This window comes from Dermacentor silvarum, chromosome 10 (genome assembly GCF_013339745.2).
Source record: "Dermacentor silvarum isolate Dsil-2018 chromosome 10, BIME_Dsil_1.4, whole genome shotgun sequence".
Classification (NCBI taxonomy): Eukaryota; Metazoa; Arthropoda; class Arachnida; order Ixodida; family Ixodidae; genus Dermacentor; species Dermacentor silvarum.
Genome location: NC_051163.1, coordinates 63,840,975 through 63,865,099, shown reverse-complemented (window position 1 = coordinate 63,865,099; position 24,125 = coordinate 63,840,975). Strand labels below are relative to the sequence as shown.

The 24,125-nt window shown below is 49.2% G+C and overlaps 1 protein-coding gene across 1 annotated transcript in view; it reads left to right on the top strand.

The window, feature by feature from the left end:
- The first annotated feature begins 2,564 nt into the window (after positions 1-2,564).
- Positions 2,565-24,125, top strand: part of LOC119431596 (A disintegrin and metalloproteinase with thrombospondin motifs 9-like) — a 372,677-nt gene continuing 351,116 nt past the window's right edge. The window contains exon 1 of the mRNA XM_049657933.1: positions 2,565-3,178. Coding sequence (XP_049513890.1) covers positions 3,067-3,178 — 112 coding nt within the window. The 5' untranslated portion in view covers positions 2,565-3,066. The remainder of the gene's footprint in view (positions 3,179-24,125) is intronic.

Genomic DNA, 24,125 nt, shown 5'->3' with positions numbered 1-24,125 from the left:
CGACGGATGTTTGCGACACGGAGACCTTAACGCTCTCGCGTTAATGCTATAAAAACAAAACGCTCTAATACCCACCCCCTGACAAATTATCAACCAAAAACCAGCAGACGACGTGGAGGCAACTCCAAACACTACATTCCCCAACCCGTACAAGCTATCCATATTCTACCCGGGGATACACTCCCTCGAATGTACGCTATGCAAGGCCGACAAAGCCTATTGAGCACATATCTTACACGAATGCTCTGAGCTCGAACCTAGAGCTGAATGGCAGCGATCCAACCGAGAGCAGTGGGAGGCTGCGGGGACCAGTTCGGAACCTGCGGTTCAACTGCGGGCCGTGACCTGGGCCTAAGTCGCCGTAAGACACGGTCTGACGGCCACCTCACGAAGCCATCAAGAAGCCCACATGTAATCTCAGAAATCCTGTTCCGTTGACCAAAAAAAGTTTTTACCATCACCACCATAGAAAAGCACGAAAAAAGAAAAGAAAAGAAAATTGCGACGTGCAATAAAGCGCCAATATAAACGGAAATACTTCATCTGTGCTCAAACAGCGACTCTTGTAAACGCGCAAGTCAGAACCTCTCACTACTATTTGCTGTGCTGTACTCCTATTAAATAATCTCGCTCGTGCAACTATTCCTCATTACAAGCACACACAAGGAAAATTAGCGGCTTTGAAAAAAATCCGGTGTTCCCTTTCATATACTGGCAAAGGGTGTACACGTGAGTTAGAGTAGGCATCAGGTTTAGCGATCCAGAGGTCGCTCGTACGAGACAGTATGAACTGAACTTCCACATTTATTGCATTTGTTGATATAACGTCTATGGTCCAAACGCAACGGAAGAAACTCAGAAGTAGTACGATGCCTTTGTGTACCAGAAACAGAATGACCGTGTCAGTTGCGACGGTTAAAAATTATATCTGTCCGTTATTATCTCTACTTAACATAACCCAGCCCATAAAGTATTGCGAATCATGAGCGATCAAAATCGTCCGATTGCAGCTGCTTCAGCAGAGGCACCGACAGAAAAAAAAAAAAAAAATAAAGAAAAAAAAAACAACGAATAACTTGCCTCAAGGTAAACACAATTAGCGATCACTGCTGTATATATAGCAAAAATTAGTAACACAGAATGCTTGTCTTAAGGGTTCATTTTGGAAAGTTCTTGGTTCTTAACTGCAGGTAAGTGCCCAAAACACTGCCGAGGTTTCATTAGCTATCGTTTCCGGAACCAGCATTCTTCAGTTGTTATCCTGGAAAGCTGACATCACTTTAATTATCAGCTTACTAATGGGTTTGCAATTCCGCAGGCTATTTAATTCCGCAATATTGCCGAGTTCGGCATCTTGCCATCTCCGATTGGCGGCTACGCTCCCTCTGATTATAACTCAACACACAGCTTAGGAGAAATTACGGCAACATTATGGAAGTTGCTAGCGTAAAGAACGGATATGTCAGTTAAGCGGTAACCCATGTTAAACTTAGAGGTACTTTCCGGCGTTTAGCGGATAGAACTGTTTCTTTTGAGGGCTGCGGGGTTCGATTGGCGGAGCCAATATAGGCGACTTCCATGGGAGCGCTGTGCGACTTTACTACGTACACATGTAACACGAAAAAACACCGAACAAAAGAGGAGGCTTTAGTAGCACCAAGTACGTTGAGAAAGGAAACTTAAACGGTAAAAAAGTCGCAGTTTCGCCCGAAAGACGAAGCATCGATTGCGATAGCAAATTAGTAGACAGCTAAACGATCGAAGTAAGGATAGTAGCTTTGTCGGCCGTATTAACTTGTAAATATTCGCTCACTAACTAAATTAACAAGCATGGTGTCAGGCGCGCACAAGCAAACATGAACACATCTCACTCGATGACCGCGGAAACCTACTGTCAAAACGCTGGTGCGAAGCGCGGCCGCAGCAGCGAGCATTGCCCTTCGTGCTGCCTATCGCTTCAACGGAAACTGAGCGGCGAAAACACAGCGCGATCAAAGGTTTGAGCCGTCGGCAAATCGCTTTCAAGATGAATTTCAATGAATTCAGCTTTTCCTATGCATTTAAACTTGCGCGCTCCGCTTATCCGACAACCGCCGCAGGAATCGTAGCACGCCAAAAAAACATGGCCTTTGAGACTGTGACTCGCCGCACTGGACGTGCTTTCAGCTTTGAGGACGTGCGAAGCTGTTGCCCACGCAGTTTGCCACGGTATTATGGATAACGCGTAATAAAAGCAGGGTAGTTGTTTCACTTCCCGACGTGTTTTACAACCTCGAGCAAGCCACGGCGCCTTTACTTTGATGGTAATACCATCAAAGAACTCCGAGAGTGGAACGTGTTCTGCGAACCTTCCGACAGAGGGCGGGCTCAAAGCGCGTTAACTTGCGAAAACGGCGCAGAGAGGGCGCTTCCAGTCCTGCCAGTTTTTTTTCGCCGCTCGATGCTGAAGAGCGCATCCACAAAAACAAGCAAAAGAAGAGATAGATAGAAAGAGGCAGAAAAAAAAAAAAAAAGTGTGGGCGACAGAGAGAGCGGGGAGCGAGCGAGTTGGCAGCGAGGTTCACTACGGGGTGAGGTACCTCGAGGAGCGGCGGTGTAGCAACTTCGATGCCCGGCGGCGGCTGCGGCAGCGACGAACGGCAGCGTCTGACCGCACTAGCACAGGCTTGCAGGCAGCCAGCGGTAGTGCATACCTTTTTCCAGCAGTGCTCCGGTCGCCGCCAAGCGTTGCTCTCTACCCGTTTTTTCACGTGTCTGAGCTCTTCAGCAAGCAGAGGCGTTGCGCCCGGCCTGCCGCCAACTATCATCATCGTCGGGTATCGGGGACCTGCCTCGCTTCACACTCGTCGTCTGCGACGTCGTCTGCAACGAGTCAGCTGTGTTTTGTACGCGCCGGGTCGCCGCTCAGCCCAAAAGGGGGTGAAACGACGACGACGACCATGCGGTCCGTGGCCGGCGTGTACGCGCTGCCGGATAAGTGCCGTGTTGTAGTACTCGTCGCCTGAGAAAACGTCGTGGTGCCGTGGATTTCCCAGCAGCGGCGGCAGTGGTGGTGGCGGCGACGCGATGTTGTCGCAGCCGGTCGGCATGTCGCTGACCGCACTGCTTTTCGTCTGCTTCGTGGCGTGCTGCTGTTGGCCCGGTCCGGCGGCGGTCGCCGAGCAGCGTCTGCTGTCAGGTACGTGAGAGCAAACCGCTTTTCTTTTTTGTTACTCTCTGTGCTTCTTCGGGGCGATGCCTCGCACAGTCCGTCTCGAGCGGGCCACGTTCGTGCCTCGCCTGTTGCACTTCGACTATTTTCGGGGCCGTCAGGGAGGAGAGGACGAGCGAATGAACGTGCTCGCTGCTGCCGCTTCAGCGGCGGCACGGCCTCGACGTGGCCCGCTGTTGTTCCAGTGGGAGAAAGTTTTCTTGCGTCGACGACGAGCGCCGCTTTTTTTGCGAGGAAAGGTCGTTCGTCGAGAAGCGGGATGGCTTTTGTACGCGCTCGAGGTAGTACCGCGCCGCTCGCCTGGCTGCTGCATCGAGCGGTGATTGACGAGCCGTCACGTCGGCTTGCCAGTAGCGGTGGGTGGCGTCGCGGTTTTCGGGCCGAAGAAGAACGTTTGTGTGTCTCCTCTGTGTGTGAGTGCGTGCCGCCGCGCGCCGTCCCGTGCTCTGTTCCTGTCTGGGACGGCCTGGCTGCGACTCGCGTGCTCGAAGTTCGTCGATGCGAGATTACCCATTTTCGGTCGCAAAGTTGACGCCCTTCCCATTCTATTGCGATCACTAAGAGCACGGTTTCTGTCCATCTCCAACAACTGATAGTAGTGAAGGTGGCGGGAGTTCACTTAGACGGCTGATGCGGTCGCCGGAGTCCGTTGATCTAACGTCTCATTCATTCCTTCGTGGCTGGCGCACCCGTATATGCTATCACTCTAGCTGCTCGGAACTTTCGTTGCTGTTTTAGGTACTCGTGGCGTGGCGATTTGCGTGATTGGCCGTTACGTGAACACGCGATGGAATTATGTGGTATTAGAACGGCTCTCCTATTGGCCTCCCCCGTGTCGTCTACTTTGCGACCTGACCTGCCGTCTGTCTGTCGTCTGTTCGTCTGCGTAGCTTGTTTAGTACCGCCCCCCGATTCCTTGCGTTGTTTTAATTTGGTATTGCTCGACTTTGACCGTTTCAAAATCTCTTCCTGTCGCTTTCGAGCAAAGGCGCGTCTGCTACCGGCAGACCGGCGCCGTGATGCACATGTGCCGCACGCTCAGACACACGGCTTCGATCGCACGGCACAACTGGTGCTGCCTCGATCTTTCTGAGCGCTTTATAGGGACCGTTTCCGCCGAGGACAGGTTGTTCATTTGTTTGGCTTTTAAATCTCGTCAAGCGTTCGGGCAAGTTGATAAGGGGACCTGCAGCTTTCACTGATGCAGCTGGTTTCTTGTCGACTTTATTGTCGTCTACGTTTCCGCCTGCTGTTTTTGAGAAACCCTGTTTTAGATTCTGACCTGCCTTTCAGAATGGGTCGTATACCTGACTTCATGAACTCGTGTGTAAGTTTGATGGGGAATTTTTTGCTAGGTGTTGAAATAGCGCGTCGCAGAAAGCGCCGGAAGGCGTACAATTTACTTTTTTTTTTGTCAGATTCTTGATATTCTCAGGTTCTCGCGCGAATGTTTATTTATTTAGAATACCATCACGGTCACAATATATTAGAGGGCAGAGAACGAGAAAGAAAGGAAACTGGGGACTCCATTTTTATTAGCGAATGGTTACACAGGATAGTTATAAAAAAATGTGTTTAAAAAATGAAACGAAACGTCGCTACATGTCAGTGAGAATTATTGCAGAGAATAACAAGAAGATGAAAAATCCGCAGACAAGCTTACTAATTACGTAATACTTGATGTAAAAGCATCAGTACAAGTTACAAAAAAAAAAAAAAAGAACAGTTGCCTTGTCGCTCAATATTAGATACCTTGAATAGCGAGTCGCGATTTTCCATAGTGGCTAGTGAAGCGGAAAATGATTCCACTGTGTAGGATGTGCGAGCCAGATTTGAGTTGAAAAAAAAAAAAAAAAAAAAACGAACTCGTCCTGTCATGTGGAACGTCAGCTTCATGAACTTGCGCATGGTTTCTTCAATTTTCTAATGTGGCAGCGGGCTTCTGGATCCAGCTACGAGTAAATCGGCGCTTTTAAATTAAATTTTCGAAGTTTTGTCGTTTGGGCAATACAAAAGATATGGGTCGAACTTTTGCCGTTGCAAACGTTGCCAATCATTTTATGCATGTTATATTTATGCGCTCAGTATGCACAAGGCCCCGGGTTCGACACCCAGCCGCTTGACGACGGTATACCGGAGTGAGGCAAAACCGGTGTACCGAGATTTGAGCCGCAGCGCTGAAAAAAACTTAAATAGACAAAAAAAAAAAGGGGGGGGGGGGGGGGTTCGGGGGTTAAAGAAAAGCCCCGAGCGGTCAAAATTAATCTGGAGTTGCCATCCAGTCGGGTGCCTCGCTAAGTGCACGTGCAGCTTGACGAAGTGAACCTCCATAAATTACTGTTTTAATCGGCTCCAGTCGTGTCAGCCGGATCAGGCGCAAGCGTTATCTAATGAGGATCTACGTGCGCTTGTGTGCGGATATATTCTCTCTCTGTGTGTGTGTGGTCGAGTAACTCGCCTTCTATCGCATTAGGATTAACGCAATACACTTATCAATCTTATCGCCCGCCGCGCGCTTTGAGGTTAACCTATAATGACGGGAATCGCAGCAAACCCGAGGCACTAGCAGGGGCAGGGAAGTTCCTTCGTAAACGCTTGCCTCTAGCGATGTCGATGACCTGATGGTGGGGACTAGCTTAACGTAAAGAATAACCCCGGGTGGTTAAATATAATCCGGCGCGCCTCGGTAACAGATCGTGGTTTTGGCACGTAAAACCCCAGTATTTAGTTACATTCAGACTAATGCAAAACGTGTAAAGTAGTTTTCTATTTCTAGACATTGCAGGCGTAAATTAAAGTAAAAATTTTATCAAATGTTCAGTCATGTCTGGACTAAAGCAAAATGTGTAAGATAGTTTTTAGACGTGGGATGCGTAAATTACCGTTAAACTTTTATCACATGTTCCGTCATACTACTTGCTTCGAGCGGGATTGGGCCGAAATAATGCAAGTTGATAAATTTGAAGGATGTCAAAGGCTCGGAGTTTTTCAAATGAATTGGGTGTAGTGTTAAGAACAAACAATTCATTATCATTAACAAAGTGCCATTACTGCCACTCGTTCCTTTTTCTTTTTTTTTCTTCTGCGGTAAGCGCCAATTCTTATAACGGTGTCGCACGGGCGCACTTCCGATCGCGATCGAGCGCGATCCGGATCGAAAATTCTCGACCGCTATTGGCTCCCTCCCGCAGTTTGCGCAAAGGAGCCAGTCGCGACTGAGAAATTCGATCCGGATCGGGCTCGACCGCGATCCAAAGATTCGCCCCTGTGACACCCGTATAAGTCGACAATCGACGCTGACATTAGGAAGCTTTAGAATAGGGGGCCCCCTACGCTTGCGTGCCCCTAATCTAAAACTCTCTAAACGGCGCTGTGCCGTATACGTACCGCGAAACATCGCAAATGGTGGGGCGCTGTCCCGGTCATGGACGTTAACCTATAATGACGGGCAACGGTGTGTGTCGGGGGATGCCCGCTCTGTCTGTCTGTCCGTCCGCCTCCCCCTCCCCCCTTCTTTGCTGCAGTGCAATGAGGGACGCTATCGTGCGCGCGTGGGCGTCCTTGAACCCCTCGTGCGACGCGAGCGCTACGTCACCGTCGTACGTGAGGGGGCGGGATACCGAGAGAGGGGGCTCAACCCTCTCCCCCAGTGCCCTACACCTCCTCGGAGTCGCCGCCGCCTCCCTATCTGTACGGAAAGATTTGCGGTCCGCGATCGTAACCTCGAGGCGGCCGCAGTCGACCGTGGGCACTCAAAATTATATCGCGTGACCTCATATATGGCCGGTCGCTGCATAGCTGGCAAGTTTTTTGAAGGCTCGCCTCCGTGGATCTCTGTCGGCGGTTGCAAACAATGGCGGTACTTGCCAATAGCGGAAAAGTTTCCTACTAAGCTCACTAGGGGAAAATCTGGCGCTGCCACCGTTAAGCTATACCACATGAATGACAGCGCAAGCATACGTCCTATTGTGTTTGTGACTTCGTCACAAGGATCGTCTTCGTGTTTGTGGTGTTCTCGTCAGCCTATTGGCCGTCGAAGGACGCAGGCCTGTTCCAGCGATCTTATAGAATGGCGTCAGCGTACGTCATTCTATGCTTAAAATTTTTCTAATCTAATCATCGCCACACTGCCGTCCTCGACTGTGCTTCCCTTGCCTTGGCACCCATTGTGTAACTCTAATCGTCCACCGGTTATCTGCCATGGCTTGCCCAGCTCCATTTTTTCTCTTAATGTCAACTAGAATATCGGCTATCCCCGTTTGCTCTCTGATCCACACCGCTCTCTTCCTGTCTCTTAAACGTTACTCCTAACATTTTTTTCGCTCCATCGCTATTTGCGCGGTCTTTAACTTGTTCTCGAGCTTCTTTGTTAACCTCCAAGTTCCTGTACCTAATGGCAGTACCAGCAGAATAATGATTGCACACTTCTCAAGGGATAGCGGTAAGCTGCCGGTCACTATTTGGTGACGGCCGCCGTATGCGCTCCAGACCATTTTTATTCGTCTGTAAATTTTATTCTTGTGATCATGATGCCCTGAGAGTAATTGACGTACTTTTGCACATATTCTAGGCATTGACTGCCAATGACGAATTCTCTTGGCTGTGGTGTTGGGCTGCTAAGCACGAGGTCGCGGGATCGAATCCCGGCCACGGCGGACCGCATTTCGATGGGGGCGAAATGCGAAAACACCCGTGTACTTAATTTAGGTGCACGTTAAAGTACCCCAGGTGGTCGAAATTTTCCGGAGTCCCCCACTACGGCGTGCCTCATAATCAGATCGTGGTTCTGGCTCGCAAAACCCCATATTTTTTTTACGAATTCTCGTTTTTAAGCTTGACAGGCTCTTGAACATTATACCTTAGTCATCTGCGTATTATAATATGCAGAAGAGTAAGGTAATGTTCAATGTTATAATATTCAACCCTACTCTTACACTTTGTCGGCAAAGGTCCTAGTGATTTGCGTATGAGTCATCTCCAGCGTCGCTGAACAGGACGGTTGACATTTGCAAATCACAGGTTGCCGACATATTCGCCGTTTATTCTCGCGCCTATTCCCAAGTCCAGCAGGTTAAAGTGCTTCAATGGTTATTGCTAACGCATTAAAACATCCGCATTAAAAACATACGCACACAATGACTGTCTACTCCGCGTCGACACGCTTGAATCCGATGAACAGTGTAGTGGACACAAGGCATTTGGTACGATGTCCGCATGCTAAGTGTCCAGGAAAAAAAAAAGATTAAAAGAAATTGAATATACTAAGTAAGAATTAACGACGTATGAGAGGACAATGAATACAGAAATGGCTAACAAATGCAAGACAAATCAAACAATCAATGCCTGAACCATAACTGGCCGTTGTGTCGAGGTGCTCTCTGAGCTGCATAAAGAGCGACCACACGCCGTACCATTTGTATCAGAAGGAAGGGTTGTTTCTATAAGCATACCATCCTATATATGATTTTATATTCGATTCATGGGCGCCGCCATCTTGGGCTGTTTCACAAACAATTTCTAAGTTTTATGAGAAGTGAAGTCACGCAACCCCAGGCAGCACATAACGTGGGGCCAACTAGGGCCGATGATGGTTTTCAGCCGGCACTGGCTGGGCCGCGAAGGCCCGCCTTTGCCTCCGTAATGACAGTGCTGGCAAAGCCACTGTAACAGACATCCAGCGCTGGCCCTGCTTTGCCGGTGAATGCCCGTTAATGGCTAGGCCGGGTGTCGCAACTGGCTATACCGGGCCTGCTTTGCCGTAAGAGTGCCGTCATTGGCTGTACATCTCTAAACATTGGCTAACAACGTCCGTTCAAAGCTATAGGCATAACCACATTGTTTAGCGGTTCTGATAGACCCGTAAATATCGGCCTGTCAAACAGAACGGCATTTCAATATTACTTTTCACGCAGCATTCGCTGGCCAATCCCGATTATATATGTTATACAGCCCGCAATATTTATTTGAATTTTTCACCGCTCACGCCAACTACAACAAGATCACTCTGGTATTTTTTTGTTTCTTAATAATTTCTGCATATTTTTTTCGTTTTATTACAACGGCTGTTAACTTTCGCGTAATTGTATTTATTGTGTTGAATCATTCGATCGGACATTGTTAACAAGTGGCACAAGGGCACTCCATTATAATGCGTCAATGCGCGCTTGCCGTGTGCATCCTCGATAGGCGTAATAACAAATTAAAGGGGGTATATAATTAAAAAGCATGTGCGCTTACATGTGCGTCGTTTAAGTAGTGTTGCGGGTAGTGAATTTCAAAATACTGCATAACTTTATGGTGCAATCATCTGTACCACTTGCCAGTAATGCCGTCGCGAGCTCAACTTCTGTAGCGGCTGTAAATTTTATTGCCAGTAAGGCATTTTGGATGACTGCTCCCTACATTATTTTTCTGCATCGAACTGTGCAGTAGTGTCTCCTGTGGCCAGCTTCATTATAATATTAGGTGCCTTTCCCGGAAAACTCTGTCGTGCGTTTTTTTTTTTTTTTTGATGCCAGATGATTTTTTCAGACCAACTGGCACAGTAGGCGTACATTCCTCCCCGCAGAAAGAACCGAGGAAAAAAAGAAATGGCGCCATGTTGAAGAAAAGGTTTCTGCTGGGCTATTGGTGCATATTACTAAAACAAAAAACAGCCAATAGAAGAGACAAGAATGTGAGACAAGTCCAACGCTAACTTACAATGAAATGCTTATTTTGCATAACGCCAAATATATCTATACTGAAGAGAAAGTGGAAGGCGGAGAACAGAGACAATCGCCACAATAGATATACGGGTGTGGGAGGGGGGGAGTGAAAAGAAAGGTTTGGTCAGACGACCAAGACGTCTATGCAAGGCGCTCTCCGTTGGAAGGGAACAGAAAATAAAGAAAAATAAAAAAAAAGAACAGGAATGTTCGTGGCCCACCGCGCCATTCCGAACCGTGACGGATGGCTGAAAGAGTTGAAGTTACCGACCTAGGACTGAGAATGAAGAACGAGTCTAAGATTAAGGAGAATACAGGAAAATAGAATGAAAAAAAAAGAAAATGAACGCTACAGGATAAAAATGTAAGCTACTGAATAAAATGAATTTCTGATTAAAAAGTGGAACAAGCATAAAGAAAAAAAACTACTAAAATATATATACGTTTTTCAAGTAGGTGAATTCTTTTGTGAGAGCAACACAGATTTGAATAATTTTTTTGCTGACGTTTGCATCTTATATCAGCTAATCAATAAACCTATCGTTGTTTTGACTTTGCAAGGAGGCATACATAAGCTTCCTTATTCCTTATTAAATTCAGGCTCCCACTTACACCCTCAACGATCACACCTCTGGCTAACTTCTTCCTCTTGTAGATAAATATCTCGGTATACACATCACACACAACATTTTTGGAATATGCATGTTGAGTTTTCAATTTACCAATGCCAACCGCATGTTTGGTTTCTTGCTCCAAAACTTTTCTTCGCATGGGAAGCTTTTATTTTATAAATCTATGGTGGGGTCAATCTTCGAGTACACCAGTTCTGTCTCGCAAGCTCTCGAAAGTGTCCAAAACCTTGCCGTCCTTGTTTTGTTACATACAATTACTCACGTGTAGCCAGTGCGTCTTCTACAAAATCATCGCTTGTTTACCTTGTCGCCGTATGCGATCTCGCTTGTGTTTGTTCATTACGATTTATTTTATTACTCCCGCTGCTTAAAGGACATATTTTTCTACCTCCCACCTACGTTTCTTCTCGCAGCGGCCACGTTTGAAGCTTTCTTGTTTATGAAAAGAAAAAAAAAACTGCCCGCTTTTTTATGTAAAGCCTTCGGGCTTTGACACTATACTAACATAATTAAGTAAATTAGTATGGCGAACTTGAACGAGATCCTTGTACTCGCTTTTTGGGCTTCACTTATATGTTTTGCGCCGCGTAAGGTATTGTCGCGAGGTTTCTTAGACACGGCTGCCGCTCCTATGTGTCTATTCATTTTTTTCCGAAGGGGGAGGTTGTATTATTTAACTAGAAGCAAGAAATCCATGGGGGCATGTTAGCAAGTGATGCTGTGCGCCGGACTACCCCTTTGCGCACACGTTGTCTTGCTCTACCGTTCTCCTGGGATAATGAGCACAAAAAAGAAATAACGATGAAAACATTCATTGATCACTTTGAGTTGTTCTACAGATCCATTTGTCATGTTTTACATTTCAGCTATAATATATAATAAAATCAGCACAAGTGCTACTGCTCCTTCAGCCACAGCAGCTTTTGGAAAACGAAAAAAATAAATAAATAAAGGAATAAAAAACGTGCGCGTGCCGTTCTTCACTACTATCAGGCGAAGTGACGTCAAAACACCAAGAATGCGTTTCACTCTCACCACGTTTTCCCTGCGTTCCCTCGCTTTGCAGTGTCGAAGGTATGCACGGTCTATAATGCGCACAGCCGAGCCTGCGTTGCTAATCAGAACCGGATGGGCGCACAAAGAAGCGTGAATAATGCCCTGTTGAATTTGTTGCTCCCTGCGCGGACCTCGCCCGCTTCCAAAAAAAATAAAAAAAATGTGGTGACTCTCGGAATCTCGGAGGACGAGGGACCCGTACACATTCTGCTTCTGCCTGTGAGCTGTCGTAGCCCACATTTCGTGCACCATGTTTTGCTTGCGAAGCATGCATCAACTTGTCCAGCAACGTGTTCAGTACCAGCGGCTTGACCTTCGCCACTACAAGCTTGGTTCCACACTGCTATTGGGTGAAACATGAGCAACTAGCCAAACGTTGGAAAACTGCATTTACTGCGAAATAAACTCAATTATCGCAAGGTAAGTACAATTGTCTTATTTTATTCTCAAGTAGTAGTGTTTCAACTAAGTGCATTGCCTAATACGTGTATTTTCTTTCTTTACAGAGATAACGTACGGCCACTTTTTACTACGTACGTAGACGGTGCTGCACCGCTTCAGCGTCAGCTGAAATGCACTGTCTGTTTGAAAACACGCAGCACGGCACATTTGGGCTGGTACACTCAAGACCAAAGTTGGATTGTCGTAATTCCTTACTCAGGAAGTACATTCTGCGAGCTGACTGGTGTTCAGAACTTCCTGCAAAATTATAAGTCTGTTGTATTGTAGCTTGCTTAGGTGTTTATCATGAAACAATGCACCGTTTCTTTGCTACCTCTGTTCTAAAAGCTTACGCATTGCCAAAGGCTAAGTACAGCTACCCACAAGCACTTACGAGAAGTCTCGTGATGAAGGCATAATTCATCATAATTGGCTAGTTAGAACAAAAATCGCATATTTCGATGCAGCGGCATTTCCTACCTAATTTTGCGTATTTCTGCTTCTTTTTTTCAGCTTCAATAACTTGTTTGGATTGAGAAATTATGTCTGTGGGAGGTTGCCTTCAATATAATGAACGCCATCATGGGCCATGCAGTTGAACTGCCGTGCAGCATGCATGGGAAGAAAAGCAAGAGACTGTTTAACATGCGGCTATGCAGAGTGGGAACAGGTGATACGCATTTAATTTCTCAGGTTTGTACCTTTTGCTTATATTATGCACTGCTGACAGTGTTGGGATAATAAAGGTATATGTATTGTATGCAGATGGTGCCTGAGAGACGCAGACATCGACATCAATCAAGCGCAAGACTTCATAAGAATGTGGCTGCCAGGCGCCGTCGACTATGCTAATAGCAGAAGTCGGCATTACGCCGAAGCCGGCTCAACCCCCCGTAGCGTCATAAACAAAGCTTTCGTAGGTGGCCCACAGGATTGGGAATACGAGCGACAATCTGTATCAACCTATTTAAGACCAATAAAGAAATTGTGTATATTATTTGGTGATTTTATAGTAGATCATGGCATGTTGCATCGGAGCTACCGTGCATATTTGCGTAATTTAAAATCGTTAGGAAATAACGGCATTCGCCACATACATCACAATCTGCCAATATGGCCATGCCAGTGGGTAATGCGGGACAATAATTGACTAAAAGCGGCAGAGCCGGCTATTGACCAATACCGGCGCTAGCCAGTAGGCAAGGTGGGACACTAGAATGGCAATGAACGGCAGAGCCGGCTATCTGCCTGTATTGGCGCTGCCACACGATGGCCGAAATAGGCCCCTTAGTGGCATGCCAACGCTGGGCCATTCTTGACGCGGGTAGCGCTGCCGGTTTCGGGCCTATATTTGTGCCGGTGTTTGCCGTGATATTGCCGTGCTGGGGCCAGCCTGGTTGTGCTGCCTGGGACATGGTCATGAAACGCTGAACGCATTTATACAACTATTTTCATGCTTGCGAATCGGCTGTAGTAACGTACAGTTCGTCATTAAAGGCGGAAAAGAGCAGCCGCAACAGCCCAAGATGGCGGCACCGAAACGCTTCCGTAAAAGTATAGTCTATAAACCATACAGCCGGCGTCAGCCTGTCGACTCGGCTTCTCGCGTCGCCCGGGATCTGCACTTGGCGCGGCGCCGACGAGGTGATCAACCCGCCGCGCCCTCCAAAAAAATGCTTGGTCGAGCCGCGCATCGTAGTAGTATCCCCGTTATCAGTCACGCCGGCTCATAGTTGGGTCAGCGTCGTTCCGGCGGGGCGAGTCAATGAACTCCTTTTTTAATGCGCTATACCTGTTATCGTCGCGCAACGTTGCCCGCGTAAGCTGTCGCTCGAGTGGCTCTCGATTGCTTATCGCGTTGTGCGTGTAGTGTACGATAGCGGGCGTTCGATAAATGTCGAGTGGCGCGTCGCGCGCCGTTGTGTAGACTCGCCGCGGCGGTGGCGTCAGTCGTATATACACCTGACTCGCATTCGCACCGCGTGCTGCTCTGTCTCGGTTCAGTTTGTCAATGACTGCGTATACGTATACGGGCTGCGTCAGGTTTAGCGAACGCGACTGGGCCGTCGGTCGCTGTGTTATTGAATTGTCGGCACTGAGCCACGCTTGGGCGCTAAAAGATGTTCAGACAACGCATCTCAGCTATAAACTGCGTCTACCGCTCTTACAAAAAGTCGTTATGGAAAATGTTTTCTCTGTTGACTTTATGTTTCCTTCAATAGAGATTGTGTTGAGGCGCAAGGGAATATCGGGCGTGACTTTTGCAAGCAGTGCACCTACGTGTCCAAGTATAGTCCGCTATATTACGGTTACTGCTGGAGGAGCGGCAGTCGCCGGCCAAAGCGATAGCAATTATATGGACACTCCAAGCGAATGCTTTGCCGTCGGCGTCGCCGTGAGGTTCCGTATATATTTAGGTATATGTATGCTATATGACGTGCGGTATGTGCGGGTTGCATTGCCACACCATTCTATCACCAAAGTTGCACATGCCAGGTCTTAAATTCTTGACATTATTCCTCAGAATTTTGAGAATTTTGGGGAATGGCAGCCCACAAACGAATGTCAGGAAACAAAATACCGACAGTGCATGCCTTTATATATATATTTATATATATATATATATATATATATATATATATATATATATATATATATTCGAGGCTGACTTTTCGGCTTTGGGTTGCCTTTTGAAGAAACCCCGCCGTAGAATTGACTTGTGTGTCGACCCGGCGACCGGATTTCGGTGAACATGACACGTAAGGACAGCTGCGCGACGCCGCGATTATAAAACTTGATTGAAGGATTCCTATTGACGGTTCAGACAGCTCTAGCGCTATATAGGCCGCCGCTATATGCGACGTGTCTTGTCTTGTATTGACCGGAATAGCGCCTGGAACCGCGAGACAGGACACGCACGCCTCATAGTTGTCACCAAACTTTCCTCTCTGACGTCGTGATAGCTGTTATTCGGGCACCACTTGAAACGAGGACTAACAAACGACAGACACAAACGCAAACTTTCAGCTGGTTTTAATTGGTAGGAAGTGTCCAGTAAGTGTGACGTAACACGAAATATGCGCGTGTAATCAACAAACAGGCTTGCGCACGTGCATTGTTACCAACTAGCCGAAACCAGTAAGTACCATACTCTGACTTCATTCGTGCTCATTTAGCAAAACCGTTTTCATTGCTTCTTTTTTCAAGTGAGGCTGTTCAAGTGCATAATAGTAGCTTTAGTATATGCCGCCGTCGCTGGCTTACGTTGCCAGTTCAATTAAGAAGTGAGAGTGGCTCGGTTACTGTCGCTATTGGCTCTGCATTGCTATGACTGTATTCCTTGAAAAAGCTTTGCCGCTCTTCTAGTGACCGTTGTTGCATGTAATATACTTTCTATTGAAATTCAATCGAATGACATGCGCTATTTTCGTGAGGGATTGCTCGTACATAAAGAAGTAGAGCAGCTTGGTATTGGAGTTGAGCTCTATTCGTGCGTACGTCATTTCCTTTACTTCGTTGTCCTCATCCCACCTCATCCTATCCTTGTCTTATCCTTATCACTTAACCCTCGCCACGACGCAGCGAAGAAAGAACGATAACTTTATTGAAATAAAGGCTGTTCTTGGTTACCGAAAAAACAAAACTTTGCCCACCAATTCCACTCGACATCGAACTCGCTCCCTTGCAACCGTAGATGATGTCCAAAACATGGCGGCCACGACGTATTTACGGATCCGAAATAACTTCCGTCTCATGCACTCCGCAAACACATAGCCTTTGAGATCTGTTTCTGTTACTCAGAGGGTACCGTCGCTGCGGCGTGGAATTGGACACCATCTATTTGCGCTAAAGAGGCTGACGCGCCAAACACTGCGATGTCGCGCAGCTCTGTCGACCTGCAATTTGCGCGGGGCTCTTGTGCGCCGAGGTCGCGGGATCGAATCCCGGCCGCGGCGGCCGCATTTGTAGTGCACGTTGAAGAACCCCGGGTGGTCAGAATTAATCCGGAGCCCTCCACTACGGCGTGCCTCATAATCGAAACTGGTTTTGGCGCGTAAAACCCAAGAAAGAAAGGCTCGTATGCGCCAAGCAGACTCTGAGATTGGCGATGGCGTCTGTGCGTGTGTTTTGGAGGCCACAGCAAGGGATACTGTAGCGGATGTAAACGATGAGAAAATGGTGCCGTTGTCAGCTGTGGCAGTCTGCTGTTCTCGCGGTGAATTAGTCATGAGCCGGAGAAATGAATGAACTCTGCCAGTTTCTTGTTTCTTCTTATCTTTTTTTTTACTGGAAAGTGAACGCATGATTTACATGTCCCCCCCCCCTCCCCCCCGACTTGTGTAACACATAACTAGAACATCGCGCGCGAGGAGTTTCGTAAGTCAGGTTCTTGTGCCGGCAGCATAGTTTTGCCGCTCACGTACGGAAGCCAATGCTTCAGGCGTGACTTGGTGCGGCGTGGTGGGGCCACGTGGAAAAAAAGAAAAAAGAATCCTGTCTAGCCTGACGAGATCTGGTTACACGTGCGACGTCGGCGTGCTGTCTAACACGTGACGTGACTTAACGCGAGTATACCGCGGTAGCAAGCGCAGCATGTGCCGCAGCGCTTTGCAGGAATAATTAAACATCGTCCGGTGCCGGAAGGTTTCCGAACTCGAGCTTCGCCGCCGGCGCCACGAACTTCAGCGCCCGCTTTGTTTTTCATCGGGACGCGGGTGCTGAAGCACGAGGTCGCGGGTTCGTTTCCCGTCCGTCTGGTTACGATTCCTGCACTTTTGTTTTTGTTGCGCGCTAAAGAAGCCCCAAGTGGTCGAAATTTAATCCGGATCACCCAATTAGGGTGTCCCTGTCAGCCCAGGGTGAAGCAGTGTGACGTAAGACCTAATCAATTGAACAACTTCGTAGCTCTACGTGTGTGTAGTGCTTGTCGATATTAAAAAAAATTTTTTTTGGCTTAATGTATTGTGTAATATATATCAGCAGAACCGGATTGAAGAGGTACCAAAAGAGAATCATACCCAAGAAAGAAAAGAAGGCATAGATATTTATTGAAAATTATTGGGAAAAACAATAAATGTGCACCTATGTAAATATGCAGTAGCCATATACAGTATATGAGTGTATGCGCGTTACCACGTAATATATGCTGAGGGACGCTTATAAAGCTATCGCTTACAAAGATAGTCTCGTTGTAGTGACGCTGTCAATATCAACCCAACGTTGGTTCTACCGGAACTTTTCCAGAACGTTTCTTTTTTATTCATTTTTTATTCATTCTTTATTTAGTCTGTGTAGCGCTGTTGGGATTTTCGGATAGCTGGCGCTAAAGAGGCCTGCCTAATTATTCGCTACACTTGGCTGGAAATCGGGATGGTTGGCGACTATTTATGGTATCGCAGGCTTCTCAACAAAAGATAAATTGTTCTCTGATCAGAGGATGATAACGTCAGGTGATACGAGAAACGCTCCGGCAATCACATTTTGCAAACGTGCTTATAGACGGTCGATCGGAGGCGGCTTCTGTTGTATACTATATGTTACGCTGCTAAGAGCCCAGATCTTCAAGCCCTAACGGATCGTTGGAATGTGCCGTTTCCGGCTCCCCTCACCTTGACAGACGGCATTTCGCGTTACGTAACACGTTCTAGACGCCGTTATATGTGAATACCATCTGCCCCGAGGAGGAGAGGACCCCAGCGCACGACGTCGCCACGCCCTTTGTGGTGCCGCATTCGCGCCGTTTGATCCAATTTGCATATCCCTTCCGGTTGCGGTCTCGCGTAAGTTCGGACCAGAAGAAAGGGAGAGAAATCACGGAAAATTCTCTCAACCTTCGCAGACGCGGACAAATTCTGCATTTACATACCGGCCGGCGTGTGGATGGCGCGCTGATGTATCGCCTCCGAGACGTGCGCGCGCCGGCGCGCGCGAATCTTTGAGGTTATAGTTGGGGGTTCCGCGGAGCGTTATCGCCGTGCGCGCTGCGTCGCGAATTAGCCGCAGGAAGATGCAAAGCGAAACAAGTGAACACGCACATCCAAAGGAATGTTTGAATCTAAACGACGCGAAGCTTGTTTGAGTTAACGACGTGTAGCCGCAGTATAATAGACACGAGCCCAGCCTGATCATGTCTGCGTCACGAGCTCGCGAACGTCAGGTGTGACGCTTGTCGAGGGAAGAATGTTGATGGGATGAGTATACAACACGCATATCTAAACGAGTTCAAGGCTCCATGCCCCCCAAATTGTGCACATCCATTCTGGAATGGATGTTCGGGGGCACATCCATTCCGGCGGATCGGCCGAGGATGGGGTTCGCACATCCAGTGATCCATAGTTGTCTACTTCGGTGAGACAGGAGCCACACACTAGTGTGCATAGGAACGTTTAGAGCGTACCCTTGCGCGCTGACCGCTGTCCGCGTCGTATAGGCTCTTGTGGCACGCGCGCTCCTTTGGACGAGTGATCCCGATGCTCGGGGGGCGGGCCACTGACCCACATCGGCGCGCGCGGCATCATCGGTCGCGCATACAACCGTTGCTTTGCGCGCTTGCTGGCGCGCAACCGCGTATACCTGTAACCCCACCCTTCCTTCCCTCTATGTGTGCGCGCGTTGTCGCCGCCGCCGCCGCTCGGTCATTTTTCACGCCTAGCCGCTGGTGCAGTACGTGACAGTTCCGCGTGCGCGTCGGCACCCCCCCCCCCCCCCCCCCCCCCGCCCCCTTTTCCGCCTACCGATGTTGCAGAGGCGTACCAGCGCGCTGCTCTGCCCATGCTATACGTTTGCCTTTTGTTTTTGTTTCGTCGGGGATAAGCGGGATTAGCCTGTCGATTGGCTACTCCGATATACTTAACTCTGTCCGAGGCGGAAGTGGAGGCCTTGCTTTTTTGTTTTCCTCGAGCTCTTCTCTTTATTTACCCGGGCAACCAAGAGAGAGAGAGAGAGAGAGAGAGAGAGAGAGAGAGAGTCGCCGTCAGGAGCAGCCGTTGGCGCTGAGCCGTGCTCCCTCAAGGGCTGCAGAAGATAGCGCCAACCTTTCCCTTTCCCTCAAGAACCACTTATCAGCAGCCGTTATCAACGGCTGTGGCGTTAAACCCTGCACGTTACGTTCGTGAGTGGGTGTGGGCCAACACTTTTGATCTTAGTCGTGATTTACTAACCCGTAAGGGTGAGCTACAACGTGCAGGTGACATCAGGAAGGGGGAAATGTAAACTAAAGCTCAACCCCCGTATTCTGAAATGCATCCAACTCGAAGCCCTTGCTTGACTTGATTTATATGACGCCTGGCATGAACGCGCCGAAGACGCTCATTGCGTTTCCTGCGGCGCGTTCGCGACAGGCGTCGTTTAAATCAAGTCGAGCGAGGGCTTCAAGTTAAGATGCATTCACGAATACGCGGGGGTTATAGTTGCGTCTTGTTAGCGCGAAACGGCACAGCTGTCGGAGACGTCGAGCGCGTGAGTTCTTGTATACCGATAGTATAATTTGACGTCTGCGAGGCCGTCGAATGTGTATAGCTGAGCGTATACGGAACGTACTGCTTCGCCTTCCCGACGCGTTTTGATAGAAATATTTTCGCGCGCTTTGCCTGAGATGGTGAGGTGAAGCGGGGAACATGTTATTAACTGTGCGCACAACTACCCGATTCCTGGCCCATCCTGCGGGTACTTGCCACGTTTTAAACGTGCATTGTCATCATCATTGTTATTATTATTATTATCAGCATCATGTACAGCCAGCGCAGGAATAAAAAAAAAAAATTCCGGCAGAACCCATCTCACGTTGAATGTCGACCTTATTGCCATTAGCACTGACGCAATGCATCGACACGCGAAGTGCCAAATTTTTTACTTCCGTGTAGCCGACTTGTTCAGGCTTCGAACGACGGTTGCAATAACCCGGTGTCTTAATCCAAAGAGCCAGCGTGATGTCGCGAGCAATTCGTTGAAGTTCCCGCGTTCTCGATAGTGGTGGTATATATGAGCTTGGTCTGTGCGTAATTATCGCGGGCTGATCTGGCAGCTCCATCAGCGGGTTGGTTTGGGCGACGCTGCTTCAGTGTAGTGGACGGGGAAGTTGCGGAGGTACGTAAGCGGAGCTTATGAGTAGAGCAGTCTGCTCCAATTCATGACCCCCCCCCCCCCCCCCCCCCCCCCCCCCCTCCCCTTCTTGACTCCTTCACTCCCCGCCGGTGATCGAGTATTCCCGAGTCTCAAAAGAAACGTTTTTACAACTTCTCCGCCAAAACGCAGAAGTGAGTGCGCGACTCTTCGTTCGACGCTCGATTCGTTTGTGCGGTCTCGAAACGGACGCCATTGGTTGCGCGTTCGCGGCAAAACTTCATAAAAAAAAGAAAAGAAAAAGCTTCGTCGCTTGCGGCAAGCCACCGGTAATACTCTACCGCTAATTGGCCATTTCAATTCTCTTCGCACAACGGAACCGAGGACGGACCTCGTCTTAATTGTTGGCCCAAAGTGAATGGCGTTGCGCATTTAAACGAAGAGAGAGAGGTTGCACCTACAGGCGTCGCGCGACGCCGATTCAGTTCTCGGTATTATATAAATACTCAACGCGCGTACGCGCCCTACACACGCAGACACTGTGACTGCTCCGAACTTGTCTCTCTCTCCGTATACGAGGGCAGGGTTGGGGAGGTCTTGTTTGCGCTACCGCCCGTGGGCACGTCTCTCTTCTTTTTCGTTCCCGCAGCGACGTCTCTGCTTGTGGTCGGGTTGCGCGATCGCCCCCGGGCGCGATGATGCCGATACGTGCCGCGTAAGTATATATAACGACTACGACGAGTACGTACGTCCCCGGCGGAGAAGGGATGCGCGACGATATCTGTTTGGACTGGACTGCGACGAGAGAGGGGTCTGCCTTGCTCGAGGCCGCTGTGTGTCTCGAGCCATGCTGACTCGCCTGGCCCTTTCCCCGTGGCCTCTCTGCCGAGAGAGACTTGTTCAAACAAGCTTCTGTATTGATAGAGAGAACGGGACAAGAGGGCTGGCCGGCTGGCTGGCTTCGACTGCGTGCCGCCCAGTCTTGCTTCGCTTCGGCTTTTCTTTTTCTTTCATTCTTTATTTTTTCTCTGCTTTGGCGCGCTGCATGGAAATGCTTTTAACGGAGTCGTTGTTCGCGCTTGTGTCGTGAGATTGTGGTCCGAGGAGGCGGCGTCGCCTTTGAAACGTACCTCTTTCGGTGCGTTTTTTTTTTCTCTCCTTTCCTGACCGTAGGAGATTATATCTATTTAAGCGTGCGTGACCGATAGGACAGCGGTGCTCGTCGGTGAAAAGAGCCGCGATGGCGATAATCGAATCCCGACAGCGGTGCGAAGGGCGACACCTATCGGAGGCTCGGGAGGTGGCGGAGATGCTACGCGTTGGTAGAAAAAGGTTGACGATCGAAAGGATTGTGACGAAACCGATGGTGAGAAAGGGGGGGGGGGGTGATGATTTCGCTATAGCCGTTATTTCGATGTAACGTTAAGCGCGAGACGCGCACGGTGCGACACGCGGCATATACTCAAAACGATGGCTGCTCGCGACTCTTGGGAACTTGGAGGAGCCTTATGGGACCCGCTGCAAACTTGGACGGGGCTGTTGAACATAGGCGTACGCCGGATTGGATGCCGAATCGTATAGTGTGTCTCCTGCTTGAAGTGGTAAACACAGTTTGCCTCACAGCTATCCGATGGAACTGTCTCGATCGATGTCCCCAGAAAGATGGCCGCTGGGACTGTTGGAATTTTGTGGGACCCGCTGAAAGCCTGCTCGAAAATCGTTGGATTCGCTGTTGGTAGGACTAATCGTGCTAAATTTTGCGCGGCTTTGACACGCGCGTGTTTCCAGCTTGTGCGTAGAAACTATCCTACCCGTCTTGGCGACTGGTCGTATATACCGCCGAGACAATCCAACGAGCTTCCGTCAAGTTTCCGAGAAGTATTCCAACATGTATGCAGCGTTGCAAATGTTGAACACAATAGCAAACTAAATATATATACAGCTCAGACGTCGTTCCTATATGGCGCCCTTATTTTCCACTTTACCTCCCCCTCCCCTCTCTCCCCAGCGGAGGGTAGCAAACCGGATCTTCCCCCTCTGGTTAACCTCCCTGCATTTCCCCTTCCTTCTGTTTTTCTCTCTACGTCTCACCTCCCAAACCGTGAACCCTCACCAACTCACCGAGTTTTCTTCATTCTAGTTTTTTTTACTGCCTCGTCCGATGGAATCACGGACAGTTTTTAGGGACACGAGCTTGCTTCACGCTTGCGTTCAAATGCGCACACCCTAATTTAACATGGAGCTTCAGGGCTTAGATTCGGTCTCCGTAACCCTCTGAAAGGCGGCCGACTGGGTTCAGGTTCTCTCCGGCGCACCTTTCCCATTTGGGTGCGTCTTGAGCCCCCCAGTCTGAGCCCCTCTCCCGACACGATGACAGGCGCCCATTAACGCGAGACGCGTAGTACGTCTTATTCGCGTCCCGCCTTCCCCCTTCCTCCCTTCTTTCCCCTTCTTCTTTCCATCTTGAAACGCCCCGCGGAGTATATGCACTGCACGGAAGACTCTCAGCTCCCGCTCAACCCTCAATCTTGGCACCGCCGTCTTCATTCACCCGAGGATCCCCTCCCCCCAAAAGAACCGCTTCGTCAGGGCAATTCGCCACCGATGCCGCACCGTGCGAGGCGCTCGTGATGGACCGGCGGGGTGTTCTCGCCCCGGTGTGGGACCCATTTCTCGCTTTCTGTCACTTCGGCAGTTATACGTTATATAACCTCCTCCACCCCAAATTTCCCCGCTCCCCGAGAAAGGTACCTTGTTGCCGCAACCCTCTCCGACATCCCGCTTCCTCGTGGACATGTTCATCGTGTCACCGCATCGTCGGACGTTCCAAATCTGCCAATGTAGACCGCTGCAGTGTCTCAAGGGGTGTGGCGTTCTGCTGCTAAGGACTGATTTGGAGAGTTTTAGATTAAGGGACACGGGGCAAGCGGCTTGCGTACACGCAAGAACTGCGGGCCACAACAGTAATGCCCATGCGCGGACCCTGAACCGTGCATGCGCAGTACCGTGGCCCCTGGTTCTCGCGTACGCAAGCTGCTTGCAGGGTCTGCGCATGCGCATTCCCGTGGCCGCTAGTTCTTGCGTATACGCAGGGCGCTTTAACGCGCATTTGTTTTGTTAGTGTGGAGCAAGCGGGACATGGTCGGGGCTAGAGGGTCAGCTGAGACAACCTCAGTCCGCAAGTACTACGTGAACTCGTTTGCGCTGTTGTTGTTTTCGTCGGCGTGTTACCTAATGAGGAGGGCGAGTGCTTGCTAGACTGGTGTATCTAGCCTTGCACTGCAGGCATCCCGACGATTGCTCCGTTCGCTCGACTCCCTTTAACGCGTGGGCATAAACATGCGGGAGGATGCACAGTTAAAGGACTGACTAACGTAGGTATAGAAGGCGACCTCTTGACCAAGTTCACTCCGTATCCAATGCGACTATATCTATACTGCGCCCTGTACGAGCCGGCGAAATGTCGCGTCCGCGTTTTTTGTGGGTCGGGCCAAGCTTATTGCCGGGTTAATTCTACCTGTCGCGCGCGCAGTCGGGCTGACCCAACTATAGACCCGACGTTCGCTCAGACTAACCGGCTTGCATAGCGTTTTGAGCTGATCCCGGAGCCGGGCAGATTTTCGACAGCCCGCTTTCGCCGAATTGACGTCAACGCCCTTGAAAGTCACTCGAATTATTCTGTACTCTCCGTGGCGCACGATCTCCCGCGCAAGCAATTCTATCCTTTCTTTTTTCTCTCTTCATTCTTTGTCTCTTTCTTTCTGTTTTCTTTTTTGCACCTCACCCAGCTCCTTCGAAGATGCACCTCGTTCGTTTCATCTTGAGCATGCGAAATGTTTCAATTAGAGACGCGTCGCAGTATAGGATGAACAGTCGGGCGAGTTGCTAGTTCAACATGACGAAACACGGATAGGTCAAGAGGATGCGTACAAACCATCACTCGCAACTTCCGCGTTATAGTCACCCTAATGTCGGATATCCATGTTAGGCGCCACTGTTTGTTCGGCTTCATTCCGG